The sequence below is a fragment of the Ochotona curzoniae genome, unplaced genomic scaffold (genome assembly GCF_017591425.1).
Source record: "Ochotona curzoniae isolate NIBS_2020 unplaced genomic scaffold, NIBS_Ocur_1.0 scaffold_2587, whole genome shotgun sequence".
Lineage (NCBI taxonomy): Eukaryota > Metazoa > Chordata > Mammalia > Lagomorpha > Ochotonidae > Ochotona > Ochotona curzoniae.
Genome location: NW_024467096.1, coordinates 27,309,166 through 27,330,650, shown reverse-complemented (window position 1 = coordinate 27,330,650; position 21,485 = coordinate 27,309,166). Strand labels below are relative to the sequence as shown.

The following is a 21,485-nucleotide window of genomic DNA, read 5'->3' as shown; positions in this document are numbered from 1 at the left end:
ATGGACCCAAGTCAGAACTTGTTTAATTTTGACAACTGATGTCATGAACTAATGAAAGGTTTTCATTGCAGTGGAGAAGAATTAGAGTGTAACCTGAAAGATCTTAGACCAGCAACTGATTACCATGTGAGGTGAGTAGGAACACAAGAGCTTTGCCATCCTGGGTGTGGGCGTGGATCAGGCATGTGGCACTGTGGGCTCAGCCATCAGAGCACCTGGAGTTGAGTTCAGCCTCTGTTCCAGGTTCTAGCTTTCTGTTCCTGGGTACCAGGGAGGCAGCAAGTGAGAAGCGAGACTCATTGAGTTTCATGGCTGCTGAGCAGTTAGGTAATGAACCAGCAGGCGGGATTTCTCCCTTTCTGGCTCTCCTTCTGGCTCTCCTTCTGTCTCTCTGCATGTGACTCTCTTTCACATTTCTTTCTAAGGAAGCAAGGACACCAAGGAAGCCTGCCCCATATGGGAGAATCCAGGTCACATGAGTGGATCATATTCCTGGTTATGGCATTCACTTGGAGCGGAGTTATTAGCAGGACACAGATGTGCTTTGGGGAGCAGAAAAGTGGTTGATACTCTGGACAGAATTTTAAGCATCATTTATTTTTTTAAAAAAATGTATTCATATGGTCTTCCACCATGTATTAAACTGTATAGTGTAATTTTCTATAAAACAAATGAGTTTTTTTACTGTGGATATATCAACAATTTATTATAGGCCATAAATACAAGTTTTCATTGTTCCAGTAAGACTTTTGGATCTTAAAGGTCAGTAAACACTATTTTGAAATAGGCAAGCAAAGCAAACATCAAGTTATCTCTGACATGGGTAAACCCAGATACTGGGATATGTAGTCCCAGAGCTCTCATGTGAATTTTCTACTTAAAAGTTTATCCATCAATTCATTTGTAAATAGGCAAGTTTATGTCCAGAATATTTAAAACATGTAGTTTTACTTAAATTTATTAGGAAATGTAATTTTATCTACTAAGATGTACAGCTTATTCTTTCTTTAGATTTAAAATTACAGACATAAGTATGCATGTGCTTTCAAAGATGAATATATACTCCACATTCCTTTTTGATGGATTGGAACCAAAGTAGCCCAAGAAGAATCTGTTTTCAAGAAGTCTGATTTCTGGTCTGGTTATGCCATAAATTCACTGTCTTGAAGCCTCCCATTGGTGGGATTCTGTACCACTATTTTCTCAGCAAGATAGGAAAACAGGAATGAATTAAGGTTAAGATGTCTTATTAGCCACTCGAGTTCTTAAAATCAGGGCAGCATGTAAGAACATGGTATTTCATATTCATTCATAAAGTGCACATCTGCTGGGTGATTGTATTGTTTTGATGAACTCGATTTCAACAAGCTTTTCCTGTTTAATCTTTCCTGTTTAAATAAGAACTTTGAGCTTTTGAGTCAGTCATCCTAACTCCAAACATAATGAACTTTTTATATAATCGAAATAAATAAAAATATTTGTAGAATTTGAGAAGCTACAATAGTAGCTACAATAGTAGCTTCTCAATGATAAAGAAACAGTTTAACTGAGTAATTGAATAACAAACATGAAAATGTAACTCTATATGAGGAATCATCATGCAAGTTGCCCATAGCCTTGGATCTGGACTTTTCTTTGGACACATTTGGAACCTGTGCAGGCAACCTAACCCATGTGTCATATCACACATACACAGCCTAATGTGCCACCAGATATTTTGGTCTCGCTCTCTACTTGCTAGAAATAGAAAACTGTCCCTCTCCTGGTAATTCTTTTAACTTTTTTTTAAAAGAAGTTTTCTCTCAGTGAAAATGTCTACCGGTCCAATCCATAGCGTGTTGGATTATAAGCTGGTTATTCCTCCTGGTTATAGCCGTTCTAGTCTCTTCTTTTTGAAGCCAGGTTTTAGCCTTGCTGACTCTGGCTTAGATTTAGCTTCCCCTTCCTGGAGTTGCTCTGATGTGACAGCATGGTGCATGAAGGGTATGGCTTGCAGCTTGGAGGGACCGGCTCTGCTCCTTACTGAGTGTGGCTGCCAGTGGAGTTGCCTTGCCTTGGCGATCACAGGAGTACCAGCCCCAGGAACATGATGGGACAGAAAATGCAATATATGTGCAAACCTATGACAGACCTTCAGAGAGTTGAATAAATGTTATGTTTGTGTTGTTTTTCCATGCTCTGGAACTAAAAAGGATCTCATGACGCAATTTCTTTAAACTGTGTGTAACTTGGCCACGTCACTCACCACTTTATTGGGATAAAGATATATCATACTTGGCACCTTTTAAAAGGAGCAAAATCCCTTTTTATGATGCAGTTGAACTAGCATTCTCCAAGTCTTGCTAGCAAGAATGTCAGCTGTGTGTAAGCTTATGACATACCTCAGATATCACTTTAAATGTAATAGTCACTACAAGGCCCTCACAAGGCTGTGTGGAAATGTTTTCTATTTTGTTTTGTTTTTACTAACTTTCAATGATAACAACTACAGAAGAATTTCCTTACTGGACAGTTGCAAAGTGACTATTAGATTCATTGCCATTTTTATTTGTTGGTGCTTTGCCAACGTAGAGAGTGACACCCCGGTGGAATTCTGTAAAAGCCAGTGATGAAAACTGAGAGAGTTCCTTTTGTAACCCCAAACAGACTACATTTTCCCTCCCAATTCCTACTATTGCATATTTTGATTAAGAAGTTTCCACTGAGATCCCTCTCCAGTAGAACAGGAGAGTCCTTTCCTTTTTTTTAAGATTTATTGATTTTTATTGGAAAGTTCGATTTACAGAGAGAAGGAGAGATACAGAGAAAGATTTGCCTTCCACTTGGTTCACTCCCCAAATGGCTGCAATAAGCCGGAGCCAAGCCGATCTGAAGCCAGGAGCCAGGAGCTTCCCCCAGGTCTCCCATGTAGGTGCAGGGTCCCAAGGGCCTGGGCTGTCCTCGACTGCTTTCCCAGGCCAGAAGCAGGGAGCTGGATGGGAAGTGGAGCTGCTGGGGTATGAACCTGTGCCCACATGGGATCCCAGCACATTTCATGCTGGTACTTTCCCCACTAGGCTAATGTGCCAGGGCCTGAAGATTCCTTTCTTAGATGATGTAGTGAAGTCTCCCTCGGCTTTCTGCTCTGACCTTCACTGACACTGGGTGTTATTGCTCTGACTGGATCCGTTAGCAATCATTGCCCTGTACCTTTGTGTGATGCTTCTCCTTTCCAGCAAATTGTGTGAGGTCCTCCAGTCCTGGGTATAGTCTCATTGACTGGTCAGGTGTTTGGTCTGTTACAAGGCAAGAGGAGCCCTGGCCTTCTTGCTATAACCTTGTTGTTGGGACTTTATCAAGACTGATAAAAAGTCCACTTTAGATTGCTTCAGGTCACTTTCTTGTGGCTGTCTCTGGTGTCGGTCATGCCATTTGAGCCAAATTCTACATGGAAAATTAGAACCTAGGATGTTTGAGGCTTTTAAAAAATATTTCCTCTGGGCCCCTGGGCCCAGTGCAGTGGCCTAGTGACTAAAGTCCTCGCCTTGCATCTGCTGGGATTCCATGTGGGCACTGGTTCGTGTCCCAGCTGCTCCGCTTCCCATCCAGCTCCTTGTTTGTGGCCTGGGAAAGCACTGGAGGATGGCCAGAAGCCTTGGGACTCTGTACCTGTATGGAGATCCAGAAGAAGCTCCTGGCACCTGGCTTCTGATTGGCTCTACTCTGGCCATTGCCGCCACTTGGGGAATGAGTCAGCAGATGGAATATCTTCTGTGAGTCTGATTTTCCAATAAAAATTTAGAAATATATGTATATCTGGTTAAGTCTTTGTATGTCATTGTGTATATGACATATACAATTCATTCAACCACTGTCCTTTTTTTTCCTCCTTGTGATGGTTGAGGGAAATAATTCCCCTGTGTAATGTATTTGGTGGTTTGCAAAATTTAGATATTGCAGTCTTGGCTTTTTTTTTTTTTTTCAATCAGAATCATTACTTAGTTTTAATGCAGATGGCTTTTGTTGATTTCGTGGTATTAGGATCTTTTAAGAATCGTTTTTTAAGTTGGCAGGGTGCATTTTCTAATGGTCCTAAGGCAGTGTGAGGGCTGAGGGACTGACCAGTGGTTAGGTCTCTGCTTGAAGCGCCCGCAGGCATCTGGCTCTCTGTCTCCTCTCCTTGTGATCCGGCTTCTTGCTGCTGTGCACTCTGGGCTGCAGTAGACAGCGACTCAGGTACTTGAGCCCCTGACAGCCACGGGAGACTTGCCTGGAGCTCCAGCTCAGTGTGGCCTGGCTCCGGCTATTACCATCATTGGTAAATGAATCAGCAGATGGAATGATCTCTGAGCATCTTCCTACGTTTCAAATAAAATGACAAATATTTGAAAACTTTTTATCCCAAAATCTCATAGATATATTTGTGTGATTTTTTACATTGTAACAGAGGGAAATGAGAATAATCTAATAAATATGGTTAGATTGTATTGTATTTTAGAATGGTTTTATAGAAGTACAGAGGTTCATATATATAAACACATAGAGGACCCTGCGCAGTAGCCTAGTGGCTAAAGTCCTCCCCTTGCATGCACCAGGATCCCCTATGGGCACCAGTTCATATCCCACCTGCTTCTATTCCAGCTTCCTGCTTGCGGCCAAGGAAAGCAGTAGAGGATAGCCCAGAGCCAGGGGACCCTGCAGCAATGTGGGAGACCCAGAGGAAGCTCCTGGCTCCTAGCTTCAGATCAGCTCAGCTCTGTTTGCAGCCGCATGGGGCATTAACTAGTAGATGGAGGATCTTTCTCTCTGTCTCTCCTGCTCTCTCTAAATCAGACTTTCCAATAAAAGTAAATAAGTCTTTTATTTATTTATTCATTCATTCATTTGTTTATTATATTTTTGACAATCTTTACATAATTAATTGGGGTAAAAAGGTTCAAGGGCTATAGGAAAGTGGGTAAGACTATTATTTCCATATTGTTTCCTTCATGTTTAAAGGGGGGTAGTAAGGGAGAAGGCTCACCCAATTTCCCACCCTCCCCAGATCCCGCATGTAGGGTATGCTCCGAGGTTCTTGCTCAAGTGGTTTTGATAGTTCACCAGTTATAAATCGCTGCCAATCTTGCCACTCCAAGCACTATGAGGTCTTTGAAGAATCTGTTGATTGACATAGTCCATCCTAGAGTCTCCGTTTGCCCTGTATTTCGCTGGCAACATATAGCTGAGATGGTTGATTGACCAGTTCTGTCTTCTCTCTTCTTGGTTAGGGTTCTGAGTCCAGCATTTCGACTGGGGAGATCTCCAAAGAAACTTTGTCTGAGGTGTTCTCTGACCAGATTTTTGTATGTACTAGCAAGTACAGGGCCCGGCACAGTCCATCACCCCGATCAGCTGGTGGTTGCAATCGCTGGGTTGGTTCTGTTTTCAGCCCCGACTTCCACTGGAACCAATGGGTGTTGCAGTCCAGCCTGGTTCTCTCCAGTACACACTCGGCCTTCGCATAAACCAGTGGGAGCTGCAGCCTAGTTGGAGCAACCCGCAATAACTCCCACCAGATCTGCCCACCCCCTACTCTGGTTTGCCAGTATGTGTAGCAGTAGTCTAGTCTGTCCCACAGCCCATTCCACCCCAGCCCCTGTCCTAGTTTTATGCCCTCCCGTGGAAGTGGTAACCCTAGAAGGAGGAGCCCACTGTTTCCCTCCCAGGCCTCTCCCACTCCCAGATTATGCACTCTCCATGTAGTTCTGTGGTTTGACTTGACAGAACTAGCCCCCAGTGCCAGCTTCTTCCAGCTGATGTTGTGGCTAAGCCCAAACAACCCTCACCCACTCTAATTTTGTTTGCACCAGTAGGAATAATCATCCCAGCCTGGCTTTTTCCTGATCTAGTCTACCTGAGGTGTACAGGTGTTGTAGCCCTGCTTAGTCTGGTCTGCCCCCATCCCAGCTCAGGCTCTCCAGTGGGAGTAGCTGTCCAGCAAAAATAAATACATCTTTAAATGAATATATATATATACACACATTTATTTGTACAGATAAATTTGTATCTTTGCAAATGCATATTGTCTATGCATTTCCCATGTAAGTGTGTTTTAATTGATAATTTTATGATTAATATTGGCTTTGAAATAATTTTACTATAGAAATCTAAAAATTATGTTTTATTGATAAGATAATCAGGAATTTGTGTGGTCGAGTAGACAGCAATTTCATTACAGCATTTGAAGAACTTTTCCAGTCAACACCACAAACAATTTGGCCAAAAAAAAAATTGCCTAGAGATGATATCATAGAATGACATTTCCCAGAAAAATTGTGATGAAGAATTTTCAATAATATGGTTGACTAGTACTGTGTATAATTATGAAATAGATGTTTTTGACCAAAAATCATGGCTCCTTCTGTGTTACAGATGTGTGGGAGGAAGTTGGAGGGATATTTCTGAAATTTTTGGAGCACCTGTTTCCTAAGCATTTAGAAAGTATTTAGGCCAAAACAAATGTGAAAACCCATCACAGGATTTGTTCTATTAGAAAAAATGTTTTCTTCTCATAGAATCAATGAAAAAAAAAAGCCAAAGTTTGTTGATGTGCTTAACTCAGAGAACTATAAGTTCCTTTGAGGACTTAGCAAAAACAACATTTAGGGAGAAGCAGCCAGCACTGTGTGAAAACATTTATCCGAGTATTATTTAAATTTTTAAACCATTTTCAGGGATTTTCATTTTTTATAAAAGTTACTTTTAAAAATGTAACTGATAGTTTTTTAAAAACTTAGTTGAAAAGCAGAATTAGAAAGAGCAGGAGAGGTCTTGCACGTCTGGTTCACTCCCACATGGCTGCAGTGACCAGGGCTAAGTCAGATGGAACTCCCATCCAGGTGCAGGGGCCCAGGCCCTTGTGCCGTCCTCCACTGCTTTCCCCAGACACATTATCAGAGAGCTGATCAGCAGTGGGTCAGCCAGATCTGAGCCAGTGCCTAATGGGATGTTCACACGACAGGTTGTGCTTAACATGCTAAGCCAGTTATTCTAAAATTGGTCTCTCTTTATGGAGAAAATTGGCATATGGGATCATGAAATATGTCAAGTTTTACTCTGTGCAGAATATTACCTGTGAAATAGATTTTGTTTTCCTGTTGACACTGCTTTCTGTGTTAAAAAAAAAAAGGCTGATTATTATTATTATGAATGAACTCCGACACTTCTCAGGATTAAAGAGAAAGGGAATGTCTGCATTTGACTCATTTAGATACCTCAGATTTCCGCTTGTGCCATGCAGTTTTTAACTTTTATCCCCACTGTCCTCCTCCCAGCTCGACTGTTAGCAATCTCTCACTCATGACTGTCTAGCCTAGGAGGTATGGGTTTCTGACTCCAAGAATCCCATTAAAAAGAACAAAGAACTGAGTCCAACATTCCCTCTCTCCAGAAAACTGGCTGCAGTGTGGAAATACTTTGTATGTCATTTCATCTGCTGTGTTAGCCAGATGATGGTGCCAATTCTTTTTGGGAACATCTAGACCTCATCTGTCTAAGGGCAGTTCTGCATTGATAGGTAAATTCTCAGGGATTGCAAGCTGAGAAACTTGCTATGTGGAGGTGGGACACCTAAGTGGGTAGAGTGAGCTACATAAAAGCCATTTGTAGAGCCGCTCTCAGTGCCTGGTCCGCGATAGGGAATGGTGGTGACTTTGGCAAGCTGTACATCCCCTGCCTCATTCAAAGAACCGGCTGCCTGACTAGAGGGCAGAACAGAGGGTAAGGGAGGGCTCTTGGGGGAGAGAGAAGGAAGACCCCAGAGCCAACTAAGCTATATCCAAGAACAATTAAAAAGAAAGAAAAGAAACAGCTACCCTCAGTTATGCCTCATTACAACATAGCAAGAACGAATGCTGAGCGTTGTAGAACCTGTGGTTTCCAATAGAAGCCAGGGTTCTTTGGTTTTTGTTTTTATTTTTTAATGTACGATCTTCAGCTATCAGACATTTTTCAGTTGTAACCTCGTTTTTATTTTTTAATTACATAGTTTCCGATTTACATTTTAATTTTTATTTATATAAAGAGACTTTACGCAGCCCATAGGTGTAATTCCAAGAAGATAACCACACTGCCCTCATTCCTTTATTCCTCCCCCAAATCCCTCCCTCTCTTCAGCAGTTTTTGCAGACATGATTGTAATCCAGTCAGTTTTCTGAGGCTTAACCAATTTGCCTGGGAGTACTAGGCATCATATTCAACAAGTAAGAAGTAGAAAGACCACAGTCCCGCAGGAGTAGATACATGGACTGGAAGTGACAGTCATATCCCAAAGCAACTGTATTGTTCCAGTATTTTTTTAATATTCAGTATTTTGTAAGCCATGTATTAGAGAAAGCATATTTTTTGAGAGTAGCTTATTTCACAGATGGTTAAAGCCAAAAGTAGACAGTGATTTAATGAACTGTGCATTGCCCGTCACCAGACTTATTTCCTTGATGCCCTCACCTGGCTCCCCAAGTCATCATTGAGGAGTTCAGAAATTATATTATTTCTTTAAAACAAAATTTATTTGTTTTTACTGGAAAGGCAAATTTACAGAGAGAAGACAAGAGAGAAAGAGAGAGATAATCCATCCACTGATTCCCACCCCAGGTGGCCACAATAGCCAGAGCTGAGCTGATCTGAAGCCAGGACCCAGGAGCTTCTTCTGGGTCTCCCTGCAGTTGTAGGGTCCCAAGGTTTTGGACCATCCTCTACTGCTTTTCCCAGGCCACAAGCAGGGAGCTGGATAGAAAGTTGGAGCACCTGGGACATGAACCAGCAATCATATGAGATCCCAATGCAAGGATTTAACCATTGAGCCGTGGCACTGGGCCCATATTATTTCATATATAAACCACATTATCATCATCACATGTCAGCTTTAAACAGACAAATAGTTGTTAATGTTTTTAAAATCCAGAGACTGTTCCCATTTCTTCAGCCAGAAAAAATTTTTTTTCCCAAGTGGAATTGACAGCTCCTATGCGTGTGATGTCTGATGGTGTATCTCAGATTTCTCTGAATGCATCACTTTTTCCCCATGCCTTTTTTTCTTCCCTTGCAAGTTATATTCACGGAGTCAGTTTTTGTCCTTTATGATTTCCCATAGTGTGCATTTCACTGATTGCATCCAATCTTAGTGTTGCTTGATATGTTCTCTTCGCCTCTGCGTTTCCTATAACTTAGTGGCGAGACTTAATCAGATTGCAGGGTCTGGTTCTCTGAAATGAACCTGGAGGTCGTGACATGGTCCTTGGGAATGCATAGCTTCTGTTTATCTGTTTCTACCGATAATGGCCTGTATCCTTTAGTTGACAGGCGGTTCTAGAATTTTGATCTACTGAACTTCAAGATGGATCCCTGTCCTTGTCTGGACCATTCTATGACTCTTTTTAAGTAACCTATTCCCAGTGAGCCCTGTTGTACACATACAAATGATCTTCCTTTTGGTTTTATACTATCACGTGCCTACTTAACAATGAGTATAAAAGGAACAATCCTTGATGTGAGATGGTATGGAGAACTTCCTCACAGTGAACATCATTTGCAGCCAGTGATGCAGTGTCCTGCTGTAAATAGGCAGGCAAGTCAGATCTGCATTCGCCTCTGACGGTAGAAGTTGGACATTTAAGATAGTACTTCTGCTTTACATATGTCCTTGAACATTTCCTGACGGTCTTAGAGGAGAAATGCCATTACAAATCAGATGCATAGTTGGGACCTATTATCCATGTTTCATGCTTAGCCATTTGTATGTGTTCATTGGATAGCGTGAGGAGAAAAGGAATGTGGGTGTTTAAAGAAATAGAATTATAGGATGAATAGGGCAGAGAATAGGCAGTACAGGAAACTGCTGAGATTTTGAGGGTGGAATATAGCTAATCCAAAAAAAGAAGAATATTGCTAACCCACCTAACTCTGTGGCTTTGGAAAATTCATTTCTCTCTGATTATTCTTGTGTCAAAACTAGGTTAGTAAGAGTCCTCTCCCAGCACAGAGGAGAGGGTGGGTGGAAGAAGTGAGAGTTGGGTATGTATTGGACAACTCTATGAAAAGCTTAATCCTTGCATCATTTTTGGCAGCAGGGAATGTTTTCAATTTTAAAAAATAAATTCTCAGTATAAAAATTGAAAACTAGAAAGGAAGATTTAAAAATCTGCATAATCCCATTTGCTATTTGCAAAGAGTGTGGTATTATAACACGTTATATGTTTTTTCTTCACAGCTTGCCTGGAGAAATCAGGCACATATGTTCAGTGTTGAGCCAAGAGTTTCAGTGCACAGAATGAACATCTTTCATCTTGGCACCATGTGAAGGAGTTAAATATTCACATGGATAAACTGTACCTGAATACTGTTGTTGAATCAGAGAAACGCACTTGGCAGTAGCAAGCTTGCTCCCGTGTGGGAAGCACGCATATTTCCTACCTAAGCATCTATAATGTTGTAAATAGATCAGATATGATATCCACTCTGTTGCTTGTACTCTTCTGCTACCTCTCTTACCACTTCTTACCCATTTTCACTCAGCTCTTATTCTGTTGATCGCCTTTCTCCAAAGTTCACCGGTCTAGTCTGTGGGTGTTTAGAATGTATATGTAGAGACCGTGCTGGGGATGAAGGTTGATTTTCTTCCTTAGAATATTCTTTTCTGGCCAGCAGCCTTTGCCTAGGTTAAAATGGGACTGAATAGAGCACAGTGAAACAAATACCTTAGGGGAGCGATTGTCTCCCGCAAATGGTGAGCAAAGTCAGGTGAGGATTAATGGAACCAACAGACAAGAGACAGGAGCAAACATAACGGTGCTCATGTAAAACAACAACTACCAAGGTCAAGTTTCTGGGCAGCACTGCGGCCCAGAGGAAGTGAGACCCTTGTCTACTCTGAACCCCCTTCACTGATGCTGTCTCTGTCTTGTTTTCAGGGTCTATGCCATGTACAATTCCGTGAAGGGATCCTGCTCCGAGCCGGTCAGCTTCACCACCCACAGCTGTGCACCCGAGTGTCCCTTCCCTCCCAAGCTGACACATCGCAGCAAGAGTTCACTAACCTTGCAGTGGAAGGTGGGTAGTTCAAAGCATCAGGAATACTCTGAAATCACTGGCATGCCTTTTGGTACTCCTGCAGAATCTTTATTTGGCACGATGTAACTTTGGTGATAGTGTGGGGTTTCCTCTTGAGGAGCCTGAAGCCAATTATTAAGATATCCAACGCTGACATGTCTGTAGCGCTTGGGCAAAGGAGTAGGAGGAGAACTGCAGCTGTGTGTCTTTATCAGCAGGATTTGGTAAAATTCCAAGGATCATAAACCATACTTTACAGTGATTTCCTAAGCAGGAATACTTAGGGAATGCTTAGGTTTCATGACTTTCTAGTAGTTCAGGTCACTGTAAGAGTCCTTTTGAAGGCTTCAGTAGAAAGTGTTTGTAGAGAAGTGTTTGGAGATGGCCTTCTTGGCTTCTTTCAGAGGTGAAACTGAAATGTTAAAGATTTAGAATGGGCTGCAGCATGTTTGGTATTCTAAACTACATTAAGACTCCATTAATTCTCACTAATTAGGACTTAGATAAGTCAAGGATGCTCATTATTCTGAAAAGGCTGAATTATTTTTATACATCCAATGAATACAATTTACTGGCTAAAAATAAGTCTTGTCATAGAGAGATCCTCTGTCTTCGTTTAAGGTGCCTTGTTACTTAACCTGTTAATTAGTTGCGTTTGCAAAAAAAAAAAAAAAAGCATCAACTACTATAGAACTTAGATCTATCAGTGCTTTAATTTATTTGAAAGACAGAGAGTGAATTTATCTACTGGTTCAGTTCTCCAAATGAGCATAACCACTGGGTCCAAAGTTAGGAACTAGGCATTCAATCCAGGACTTCCATGTAGATGTTAGGAACACCGATTGAGCTTTTGTTGCTGCCTCACAACATTTGCGTTGGTGGGAAGCCCAAGTGAAGCGCCAGAGTTGGGCACCACACCCAGGCACGCTGATATGGACCATTGGCTTCTTAACCACCGAAGCCAATCACCCACTCCCCAATATTTTAAAATATAAAATGTTGATAGTGAAGACTTAGGATTTAAGGGGAGAAGCCTAATATGTGAAAAAAATAAGATGACCAGGGAGATCCATTGTTGGCAGAGAAGTATTTTGTCTTTTATTCCTAGACCAGAGTCAAATCGATGTAAGGAATGAGACGAGTACTCGGGAGTAGCAGTTAGCAACGACTCACAGGCTTCAGAATTTTTTTGGTGTGAGCAGTTGGGTTTTCATCGCCAATGGCCAACACTGAGTGTGTGATTTGCACAGAGACAAAGTTTAAACTGGTTTAGAATCTGAACTATTGTATTTTCCTTCCTGGCTTCCAGGGATTATCCAGGTCAGTGATTTCCCACCTTTTCAGAGTTCTAACACCCAACTGGTCATCGTTGTTTAATTCCTTAGAGCATATACATCCATTTAAATATGCATTCTATATTTACACGTACAAATATGTGAGTATATCTTTTTCAAGAAATGATCTAATACCCAGTTTTGTTTAGAAAACAAAAGAAATCCTTAGATTCCCCTAGGAAACCCTGGAGTCTTACAAGCCTAAAGTTGGGAATCACTGATACGTAGTGTGCTTTAAAACCTGGGTGAAATTCAGGTTTCAGGCAGACCAACCATTTCAAGAAAGAACTCTCTTACTAGAATAATGTTGCACATTTTCCTTCTCCCTTTATTGAACTGTAAGTCAGAAAGCTGACTCTCATTCAGGCACATTCAACCTTGAAAGTTCTCCATCCTGCTTACTTTTCATGTCAACCTCCCATATAAGATTTCCTAATCTCGGGGCTCCAGGTGGAACATTAAGGCAGGTGCTGGCCCATCCCTGAAGCCACCACTGATGGGGCACAAGGTCTTCTTGACATCTTAGCTCGCTGCAGTTGTCCTTCACACAGCAGAGAAACCCTCACAAGAACCCAGGTTAGTCTGCCTACCTGGAAGGAATCAAGGAACTAGTATGGATGAGTAGAGCACATTAGTGAAGAATGCATTTTCAGAGGAATAGATAAACTCTCCCAAGTGTAGCTATTAAGAAATGGGTTCTAACACTTGGATTGTATCAGTTACATTAATGTTTAAGTGTGTCCCCGTCCTTTCCTCGAAATTGAGCCCACAGAAGCCTGAAATTGCAGCTTTTGACTTAGAGCTGTCATTCTACTTTGGAGTTTTGGGATCCAGCGATTGTGTGTCTCAGAAGGGGAAAGGGATGGAGGGAAAAAGGCAAAAAGAAATGCGCCGAGTTCCTTGTAACTTTACCCAGCATTTACTGGCCCTTCATGATACTTCACACAGTTTCTATTCACTCAGTGCTTCCTGTCCAAATGATGCCAGTTTATTCCTGTTTATTCTTCCAGTCACTGATCACACCCAAGCATTGTTGGAATAGTTCAGTAGACACCGACATCAAACAGCAGTACCACACAAGTCATGACAGCTGGATGGCCAAGCTAGGGTTCAGAAGCGCTTTTGGGTCCTCCTCTCTGGGCTCTTCGCCTCGGCCAGGGCCATGAGGAAGACTTGATCCTCTTTCGGGTTCCCTCCTTGACCTCTGAACTCCTCTTTGTTCCTCCAGGGGCTCCCACCGTAGTACCCCTCCTGAAAGCTCTAGTCAAACAACACACTCTTTGCTCTGTGGTTCAGAACCTGTTTGCGCAGTGCAATGCATGGTGGCATGTTTTGTGAAGAAACCAAATGATGAAAACTTTTTGCTAAAATGTGAAGGGCTGATGATCTTTTTAAATCTGTCTGGAGTATTTTCTTTGTTTGTTTTTTAAACTTGGAGGAGATTCTTACTGTCATAGATGGCTTTCTGATGTTAAGCATTTTTTTTTTAAGCTGTCTGGGGCAAGTCATAAAAATACAGATTTGTCAGCATCCTACCTCTCCCCTTCCACTCAGAACCCCCAGAAATGAGAGTATCTCTCAGAGTCCTTCCCTCTTCCTTGACTATAAAGAATCCCTCAAGAGTTTCATCTACTGAAAGGAACTAGAGCAATGCACAGGAGTAAAAATTGTGGTGTTGGGATGGGTGGGTTTGGCTGTTTGTGGATGTGATTTGTCCATAGCAAGGACTGTCTCTGCAATTCAGTCATGTTAACGTCATTGTGTGATGTTGTTTGACCGAGATACATGGGAGCTGATGCTGAACTCCCAGAAAAGCAACCATAGAGCTACAGTACATGTCATATTTAAGTGAGGTTGATCACATAAGTTTGACCTGTGAACAGCTTTTCCTAACTCATTCTATTTTTTTTAAGGCACCCATTGACAATGGTTCAAAAATCACCAACTACCTTTTAGAATGGGATGAGGTAAGCATATTTTCATATTCATTCATCTAAAACATCATTTCAAAAATAAAATTGCTGAGCAAGTGTCTGCTTACTGTCTTATAAGAAATGTTTAAAACAGAAGAGATGAATTCTAGTGGAGAAGACTTTCAATTTCTACTTAGAAACTGTGGGAAGACGGCTTGAGTTAGGGCAGGGAATTGTGCATTAAAATACACTTTCCTGGTTTTTGTGCTGCAATGCTGCTAAAAAGAAAAAAAAGACAAGGCTTAGTCTGTTGTGGTTGTTCAGTGTTTAGCCAACTATCAAATTGTGTTAAAATCAATTATTTTGTCATCTTGAGCATGTAGAGTTTTGTTTTCCCCTTGGGAAAACATGTGTACTTTGTCATTGTCCTGCATCATGTTCTCTGTGGGAGAGTGGAACAGTGCTATGTGAGCATCATAAGCCGTGTTCCAGTGCCCTCTGACAGGTGCCCACTTTGCAGTTTCGGTCATCAGAGGCCTTTGGAGGATATCGTCAGTGGAGTTCCCTCATTCTCAAAGCCACCACGTGTTTCTGATCGCAGCAGCACAGTGCCAGACTCCCGGGCAGGACATGCTTGATGCAGAAGCCCTTCATTTCTCTGAAGCAGCCGTGCATTTTGTTCCTATATATTCTATTTATTTGCCCTCGCTTTTTTCTGTCCTCTGTGGTTGAGCGAGTAGTGTAAGGATGATTAGAGCAGGAAATGGCAGCATTTGGGGAGAAATCAGAGTTATCTAGTCTTTCCAGCTTGCTTCCAAGAGGGTATTGAAAGTCAGAAGGTACATTCAAGCACAAGAGTGATCTTCTTTTTCACTTTTGGAGAAAACATTTTAAGCAAATCTAAAATGTAAACTACAAGGAATCTTCTTGAGGAAACCATAGCATGGAAGGAAGGGATCTTGTTCATTTTCTGCAGAAGCCACTTGCGTGTGACCAGCTAGAGTTCCAAGTTACCAAAGATTGCTTCCTCAGGGCCCTCCTGAATAGCTTGGATGTACTGATTGGTGAATCTCCAGTTTAACCAGCATGTTTTAGATGAGAGGATAGCTTTCTCTATAAAATCACTCTTCTGGCCCTTACAGATTCTTGCAGACAGTCAAGAATTTTGGAAATAAGCTATGCTATAAGTGTCTCTTCCTCTCCCCTCCTCTGTGACAGTGACCGAGATTTCAGTGAAAGTTCTGTTTAGTATGTTGATTTGCACCGACCTGATTTTTGTTTTTCTTAAGGTTTTATATTAAGATAGAGCCAACCAGAGGCTGGTTTTGTTTCGTGAGGCATCGTGCGCATGTGCATCCTGTATTTTGTTGTTTCTTGACATTCTCTGCCTGGGATTGTGAGCTCTGTGAAGGAGGGTGGGAGAGGATGAGTGTTTGAATGGGGAAAGTCCAGCACTACCAGGCATGGTGATGAGGACTCTGTGGAATAGAAATGTCAGTATCCTGGAGTGATGCTGATAGCAGATATAACACTGCTGCCATGAAAGTGGAGAAGGCATGGCTGGGGACCATCGTGACTCTCTCTCTCCCATTTGATTGACTTTCTTTTTCCTCTCCCATCTTAATTTCCAGTCTTCTATTTCCTCTCCCACCTTCCAGTTCCTGTTGGCTGTGTTGGATTCTGTAGGAGAGGGCATTGTAATGGCCTCTCACCCTCCCTAGACCGTTTTCCAACACAGCAATCCATTTATAGTCCACGTTTAATATTCTCACGGGAGGCCTGCTAGACCCCAAGCCTGTGAAGCCCCCCTTCACTTTTAAGAGCATTGAGCTTCGAAACAGGAGAACATAGTTCAGAAAAATACCAAGAAGAGGCAGTGGGAGGTCTGTTGGTACTTTCAAATAAGGGTCAGCTTAACGTTCACTCTCTTTTCCTCAGTTTTCCCATCTGTGAAATGGCAATAGATTAGCCGCTGGATCTTGTGCACTTCCATAATTTATGTTGTCACAAAACTATTTAGTGTTGTCTCATCTAGCACAATGATATCTTAGAATCCTTTTCAATGATGTTCAGCTCAGGCGTTTATTAAATTTCAGCATTTCTGGGGCATATTACTGCACACCTCAACGCTGTACACTGTGCTGGGTGGGTATAGGAGGTTATAAAGATAATGGCTCCACTGGGATCACTGACATAGCTAATGCATGCTTTACGCCAGTGCTTTTGAATGTTATAAGAAATTTAACTATATGCTTCTTAGAGTTCCTGTCTTCCTAACTTCTTTGTTTCCTGTGATATTGCTCTCTTCTCTGGTGCCTCTGAAAAGATTGGAAAATGGTGTCACTGCGGTGCAGTGAGTAAATCAGGGACCAGTAGCCCTCTCTGGAGTAATCCACTAGAGTTGGTCTCTGTGCTGCACATCTTGACTCACCATCAAGAAAGGAAGCCAGATGTACAGAGAGCAGCATCTGGCCTGCCGGGACTGGGAACACGTGAGGCCGTTTCTGTCCCTCTGAAACCTTTTGCTGGTTGTTTCTGGAAACCTGTGCACCTGGTACTGGGAATGCTTTTCCAGATCCGGGCCTAGTGGAACACAGCAGGGGAGAATGGGAGGGGGGCTGTTGAGCTCAAATCATGTAAATCTCTCCAGAGCCGGACAGTTTCCCTTCCTGCCAAGGACATCTGCATCGGGCACACACACAAAAGCCTACCTGTTGGAGAGGGGTGCAGAAAGATTTTGGGGTGCACACAAGCAGCAGATCACTACCCCAGGTGGTCTCTCCAAAGCCAAAGAGGGCTACACCTACAAGGACAGCACCCTACCCCCATACACATGCCTGCAGCCACTCAAATAAGATGCCCCCTGTGGTCCTATATTTTTGTTATGTATAGTAGCACTGGTTAGGGATTTGGGACATGCTATCTATTCTTTTGTTCAATTTGTCATAAACATTCCAGTAAAATGATTAGTGTCAAATTATGTCAAGCATCAGGCCCAGCTTTCAAGCCTCTTAGAAACAGAGACCTTCATGAAAGAAAGAACAGCAGTCTTTGTTTCTGCTGGGATTGAAGGTGCAGTGCTGTGCAGACCTATGGATGAGCCACCTTAGTCATTAGTTAACCATATGCTGACCCCTCACTGCACCAGGACAGGAGAGGCCCTACTGGGGAACAGTGCATGGAGTCCCTCATCCAAGTTCATTGTCATTGATTTTATATTGTTGTTGCAAAGAATTCTTCTTGGAAGTCACTCATTAATATTTCCGATTTAGCTGCTTGTTTCTCTCCATTAATAACTCATTAGACAATGCCTTAATTTGTAAACCACTGTGGGAAGTAACTGTGACTGTGAAATGAAAATGAGCAGCTAAGCAGGGAACACACAGGTGTCTGTGGCTTTTCAGCTGTGGTATCAGTTTCCATTTTCACTTGAAATCCATCAGTTTCGTTGCTTTGAAAGGGTGGCCTTCCTTGGCCTGGTCCTCATAGTGGTGACTCATGAGTTTTAACGTTCAGAGTCACAGTGTTTGAGAACTGGCCCTGCATGTTTATAGGTCTTTAGCACTGTTTCCTCCTTTTGAGCAGTACCCTGTGTGAACCAAAGGCAGATCCTCTTCAGAGCAGTTTTGCTTGGCCATTGGATGAGTTATTATCACATTTTAATTCCTCCTGATCATAGTGTGCCATGCTTACCTTTCCAACTGCAAGTGAGTGGCAGTCTAAGTCTTGGCAGAGAGCAGGTGTGAAACTCCTGAGGGATTCTTTCTTCTGATTTAGAATATTATACCCTGTACTGACATGAAAAAAAAAAAAACAGTGAAATAAGACCCTTTTGATTTTAGTTTAATCTCTTAGATGGTAGATTTATTTTTTTCCCTTCAAAACAGAGCTTCCTTCCTACAGTAGAGTTGGTAGAGAGAGAAGAGGGCCACAGGGGAGCCCCGGAGTCCCTGTCCTGGGCACCACCCCACACTCGTCCCTCTGTGCTTGCGTGGTGATTGCCCTGCACCCTCTGGGTGCCACTGCTCCTCCTGTTGCCACTGCTTGGTGATGCATAATGTCTGGAGGAGCTAGCCGTACCCTGCAGAAGCTGTGAAGGCTGGACCGAGGATGGAGACCCCTCAGGCACAGGAGAGGGGTAATTTTAGGAAAAGGAATGTGGAAGCTTTGGTTGAATTACTCATCAATATCAGAATAGTCTGTTTTACAGGCCCTCAACAGAAGATCTGGCCTTATCCTTGAATCTTTGTAAACAGTGAGTTTCATGATGAAATAGAGGAACTTTTCAAAAATTTTAGGGAAAAATGGTATGATTGACAGAAACATCAACACCGTAGGAGTAGTTTCACAGTCTTCCCTCTATCTTTTTCATAATCCTCTGCAAGAGATGATTGTTATTCTGGCAGTGAGCTCCCCAAAATGGAGCTTGGCTAATAGTAAAAGACATTTGGCTTCAGAAATGACATAATGAATGAATGTGTTCAAACCAAGAAAGTTAATGCAAATGTCATGGTGGAGTACGTCAGCACTTTAAAGAAAGTTCTTAAATGGCATGTAAAACAACGCCATCATAACACATGTAAAATGTGACAACTATTTGCAAATGACAGTGAAGGATTCTTGACATGCATGTGTGCCTGTCACCTTCAAGTTTACACAAACCAAAAAAAGCAAAATGGTATTGCTATTCTGGTAATAAAGAGCCAGAAAAGACAGGTCATATTGCAGCTAACCTAAGGTCTTGTTGCAGAAGAAGTAAAGATGATGAGGAGGATTTATATCGTTGTATTGATATAGATGACATAGAAGATGACAGTCAAGGGGGTCAATGGAACAACATTTAATGTTAGTCTAGGAATGTGAAATTCTGATCACCTCTTGAATTTGATGGTTTCTCCACAAATATTGTGAAATTCTAATGAGGAAATCAGAAAAACTTTAGAAGCCAGATAAAATTTATACGTGCGCAATCTGAATTGTGTGTAATATTTTAATACCTGATCAAATATCACCTGGAATTTTCTCTTTTAAAAATTTTGTTTTCATTCTATTTGAAAGGCAGGGAGAGATCTTAGAGCTCTCTGATGGCCGCAACACCCAGAGCTGACTAGGTAAAAGCCAGGAGCCAGGAACTCTGTTGGTCTCCCATGTGAATGGAAGGGATTAAATATTGGAGCCATCATCGGCTGCCTCCCAGGGTGCACATTAGCAGGACAACGATCTGAAGCGGAGTACCGCAGATTCAGTCTAGATGCTCTGATGTGGGATGCGCGCATCCTAAACAGTAACTTACCCCGCCATGTCAAACACCTGCCACTAGAGTTTTCTCTTAACAGTTGTTTGTTTTTTTAAGTTGTACTATTAGAATTTCTATCAAAATGAGTATCATGCTGAAGCTTACAGGAATAAATTAATTGTATTTCCAGCTTTCAAATCAGATAATATTCAGGGTGATGGTTGTATATGAACTATTCCACCTAAAATTAAGATGATGTTGTCATATTGCAGATCCCAGGAATCAACCCACAATAAGTAACTTTTGATCTGCTTCATCACAGCTAAACAGGTTCATAGCAAAAGCCTTGTGATATATGGTTAATTAGTTTATTATGCAGCATAAACAATTTAAAAAAATAATAGTGTTCAACAGGTATATCAAGTTATTTTTTTTTAACTTGGAAGTATTTCTGTATGCCTCATCAATTTGTTTTCAACATTTTACTCACATGAAATGTTCATGCAGAAAAAAATGCATGGCATTTATCTGTGTGGGTATATAAGTAATTATGTGGGGAAGTCAGCACAGGGGCATTCAGGTGGCACCAGCCGTCCCCACGGTGCTGTCTGTCCTTCAACACAAGCTTAGCTTTCTTCCCCAAGTTGGCACCATCTGAAAAGCCCCATTATTATTGTCTCCCACTTTTCCCACTTGGCACTTTTGTACCCATAAACAATACAGATTTGCTTTGTGTGACTTTTTAAGCTCATCTTTTTTCTTTTAAAAATCTCAAACCTGCTGGGAAGTAACACAATAATGAAATGAACATTGATGTACTCTTTACCTAATGTGCAGTTACAGTTAGCATATTTGCATTTTTTTTCAGCCTCAAAATATTCATATATATTTTCTTGCTCAACCATTTGAAAATAAATGGCAGACATTGGCTTTTAAACTTTGTTAAGCTATGATGAATCTCATTTCTATTTTTAAAATTTTTTTTCTTGGGCCTGACACAGTATCCTAGTGGCTAAGTCCTCACCTTGCATAAGCTGGGATCCCATATAAGTGCTGGTCCTAATCACTTCCCTTCCAGCTCCCTGCTTCTGGCCTGGGAAAGCAGTCGAGGACAGCCCAGGCCCTTGGGACCCTGCACCCACATGGGAGACCTGGGGGAAGCTCCTGGCTTTGAATCAGCTCAGCTCTGGTTGTTGCAGCCACTTGAGGGTCAAAGATCTTTCACTGTCTCTCCTTTTTGTTTATCTGCCTTTTCAATGAAAATAAATCTTGAAAATAAATTTTTTCATAAGATAGGTGGTTATTTTTCTTTAAGGGTTATTTATTTTAAAGGCAGTTGACACAGAGAGAAAGTTCTATTCTATATATCATTCTCCAAATGGCCACAATAGCTAGTACTCAACCAGGCTGAAGGGAGACATCAGGAACTCCGTCCAGATCTCCCATTTGTGTGACAAGGACTCAGGTCCTTGAGCCATTATCCACTGCTTCCAGGGGCATGAGCAGTGAGTTGGATCAGAAGTAGAAGAGCCAGGACTGGAACTTACACTCTGAGGTGTCCCAAGTGGTGGCTTCACCTGCCGGACCACAGTGCTCACCTCTCGTTGCTAGAAAGCATGCGAGATCAGTCCATGTAGTTACAAGAGCTGTGATGATGATTTCTTCTAACTCTATTGTGTGTTACTGCTCACGTGTCATAAAGAGACCGCTGACTGTGCTCAGTCTTTTCCTATTAAAAACAGTCATTGCCTGTGTCTCTTGATAGACCTTGCATCTCTCAGGTATTTATCTGACAGGGGTAGATGAATCCAGGTACTCGCATCTTTTGTTTTGTTGTTAGTACAGAGTGTTCATGGAAGTTGGGATCAAAGGATAAATTTATCTTCACTTGAGAAATTGTGAAATCCATGTCTACCAGAAGTCTTCAAGGATTTCACA

General features: G+C 41.9%; 1 protein-coding gene across 4 annotated transcripts in view; it reads left to right on the top strand.

Annotated features, from left to right (window-relative positions):
• FNDC3B (fibronectin type III domain containing 3B) overlaps nucleotides 1-21,485 on the top strand; it is a 340,056-nt gene that overhangs the window by 251,515 nt on the left and 67,056 nt on the right. For all 4 annotated transcript variants that reach the window (XM_041002960.1, XM_041002962.1, XM_041002959.1 and 1 more), the window contains 3 exons: nucleotides 72-131; nucleotides 10,926-11,064; nucleotides 14,312-14,365. In XM_041002960.1, coding sequence (XP_040858894.1) covers nucleotides 72-131; nucleotides 10,926-11,064; nucleotides 14,312-14,365 — 253 coding nt within the window. The remainder of the gene's footprint in view (nucleotides 1-71; nucleotides 132-10,925; nucleotides 11,065-14,311; nucleotides 14,366-21,485) is intronic.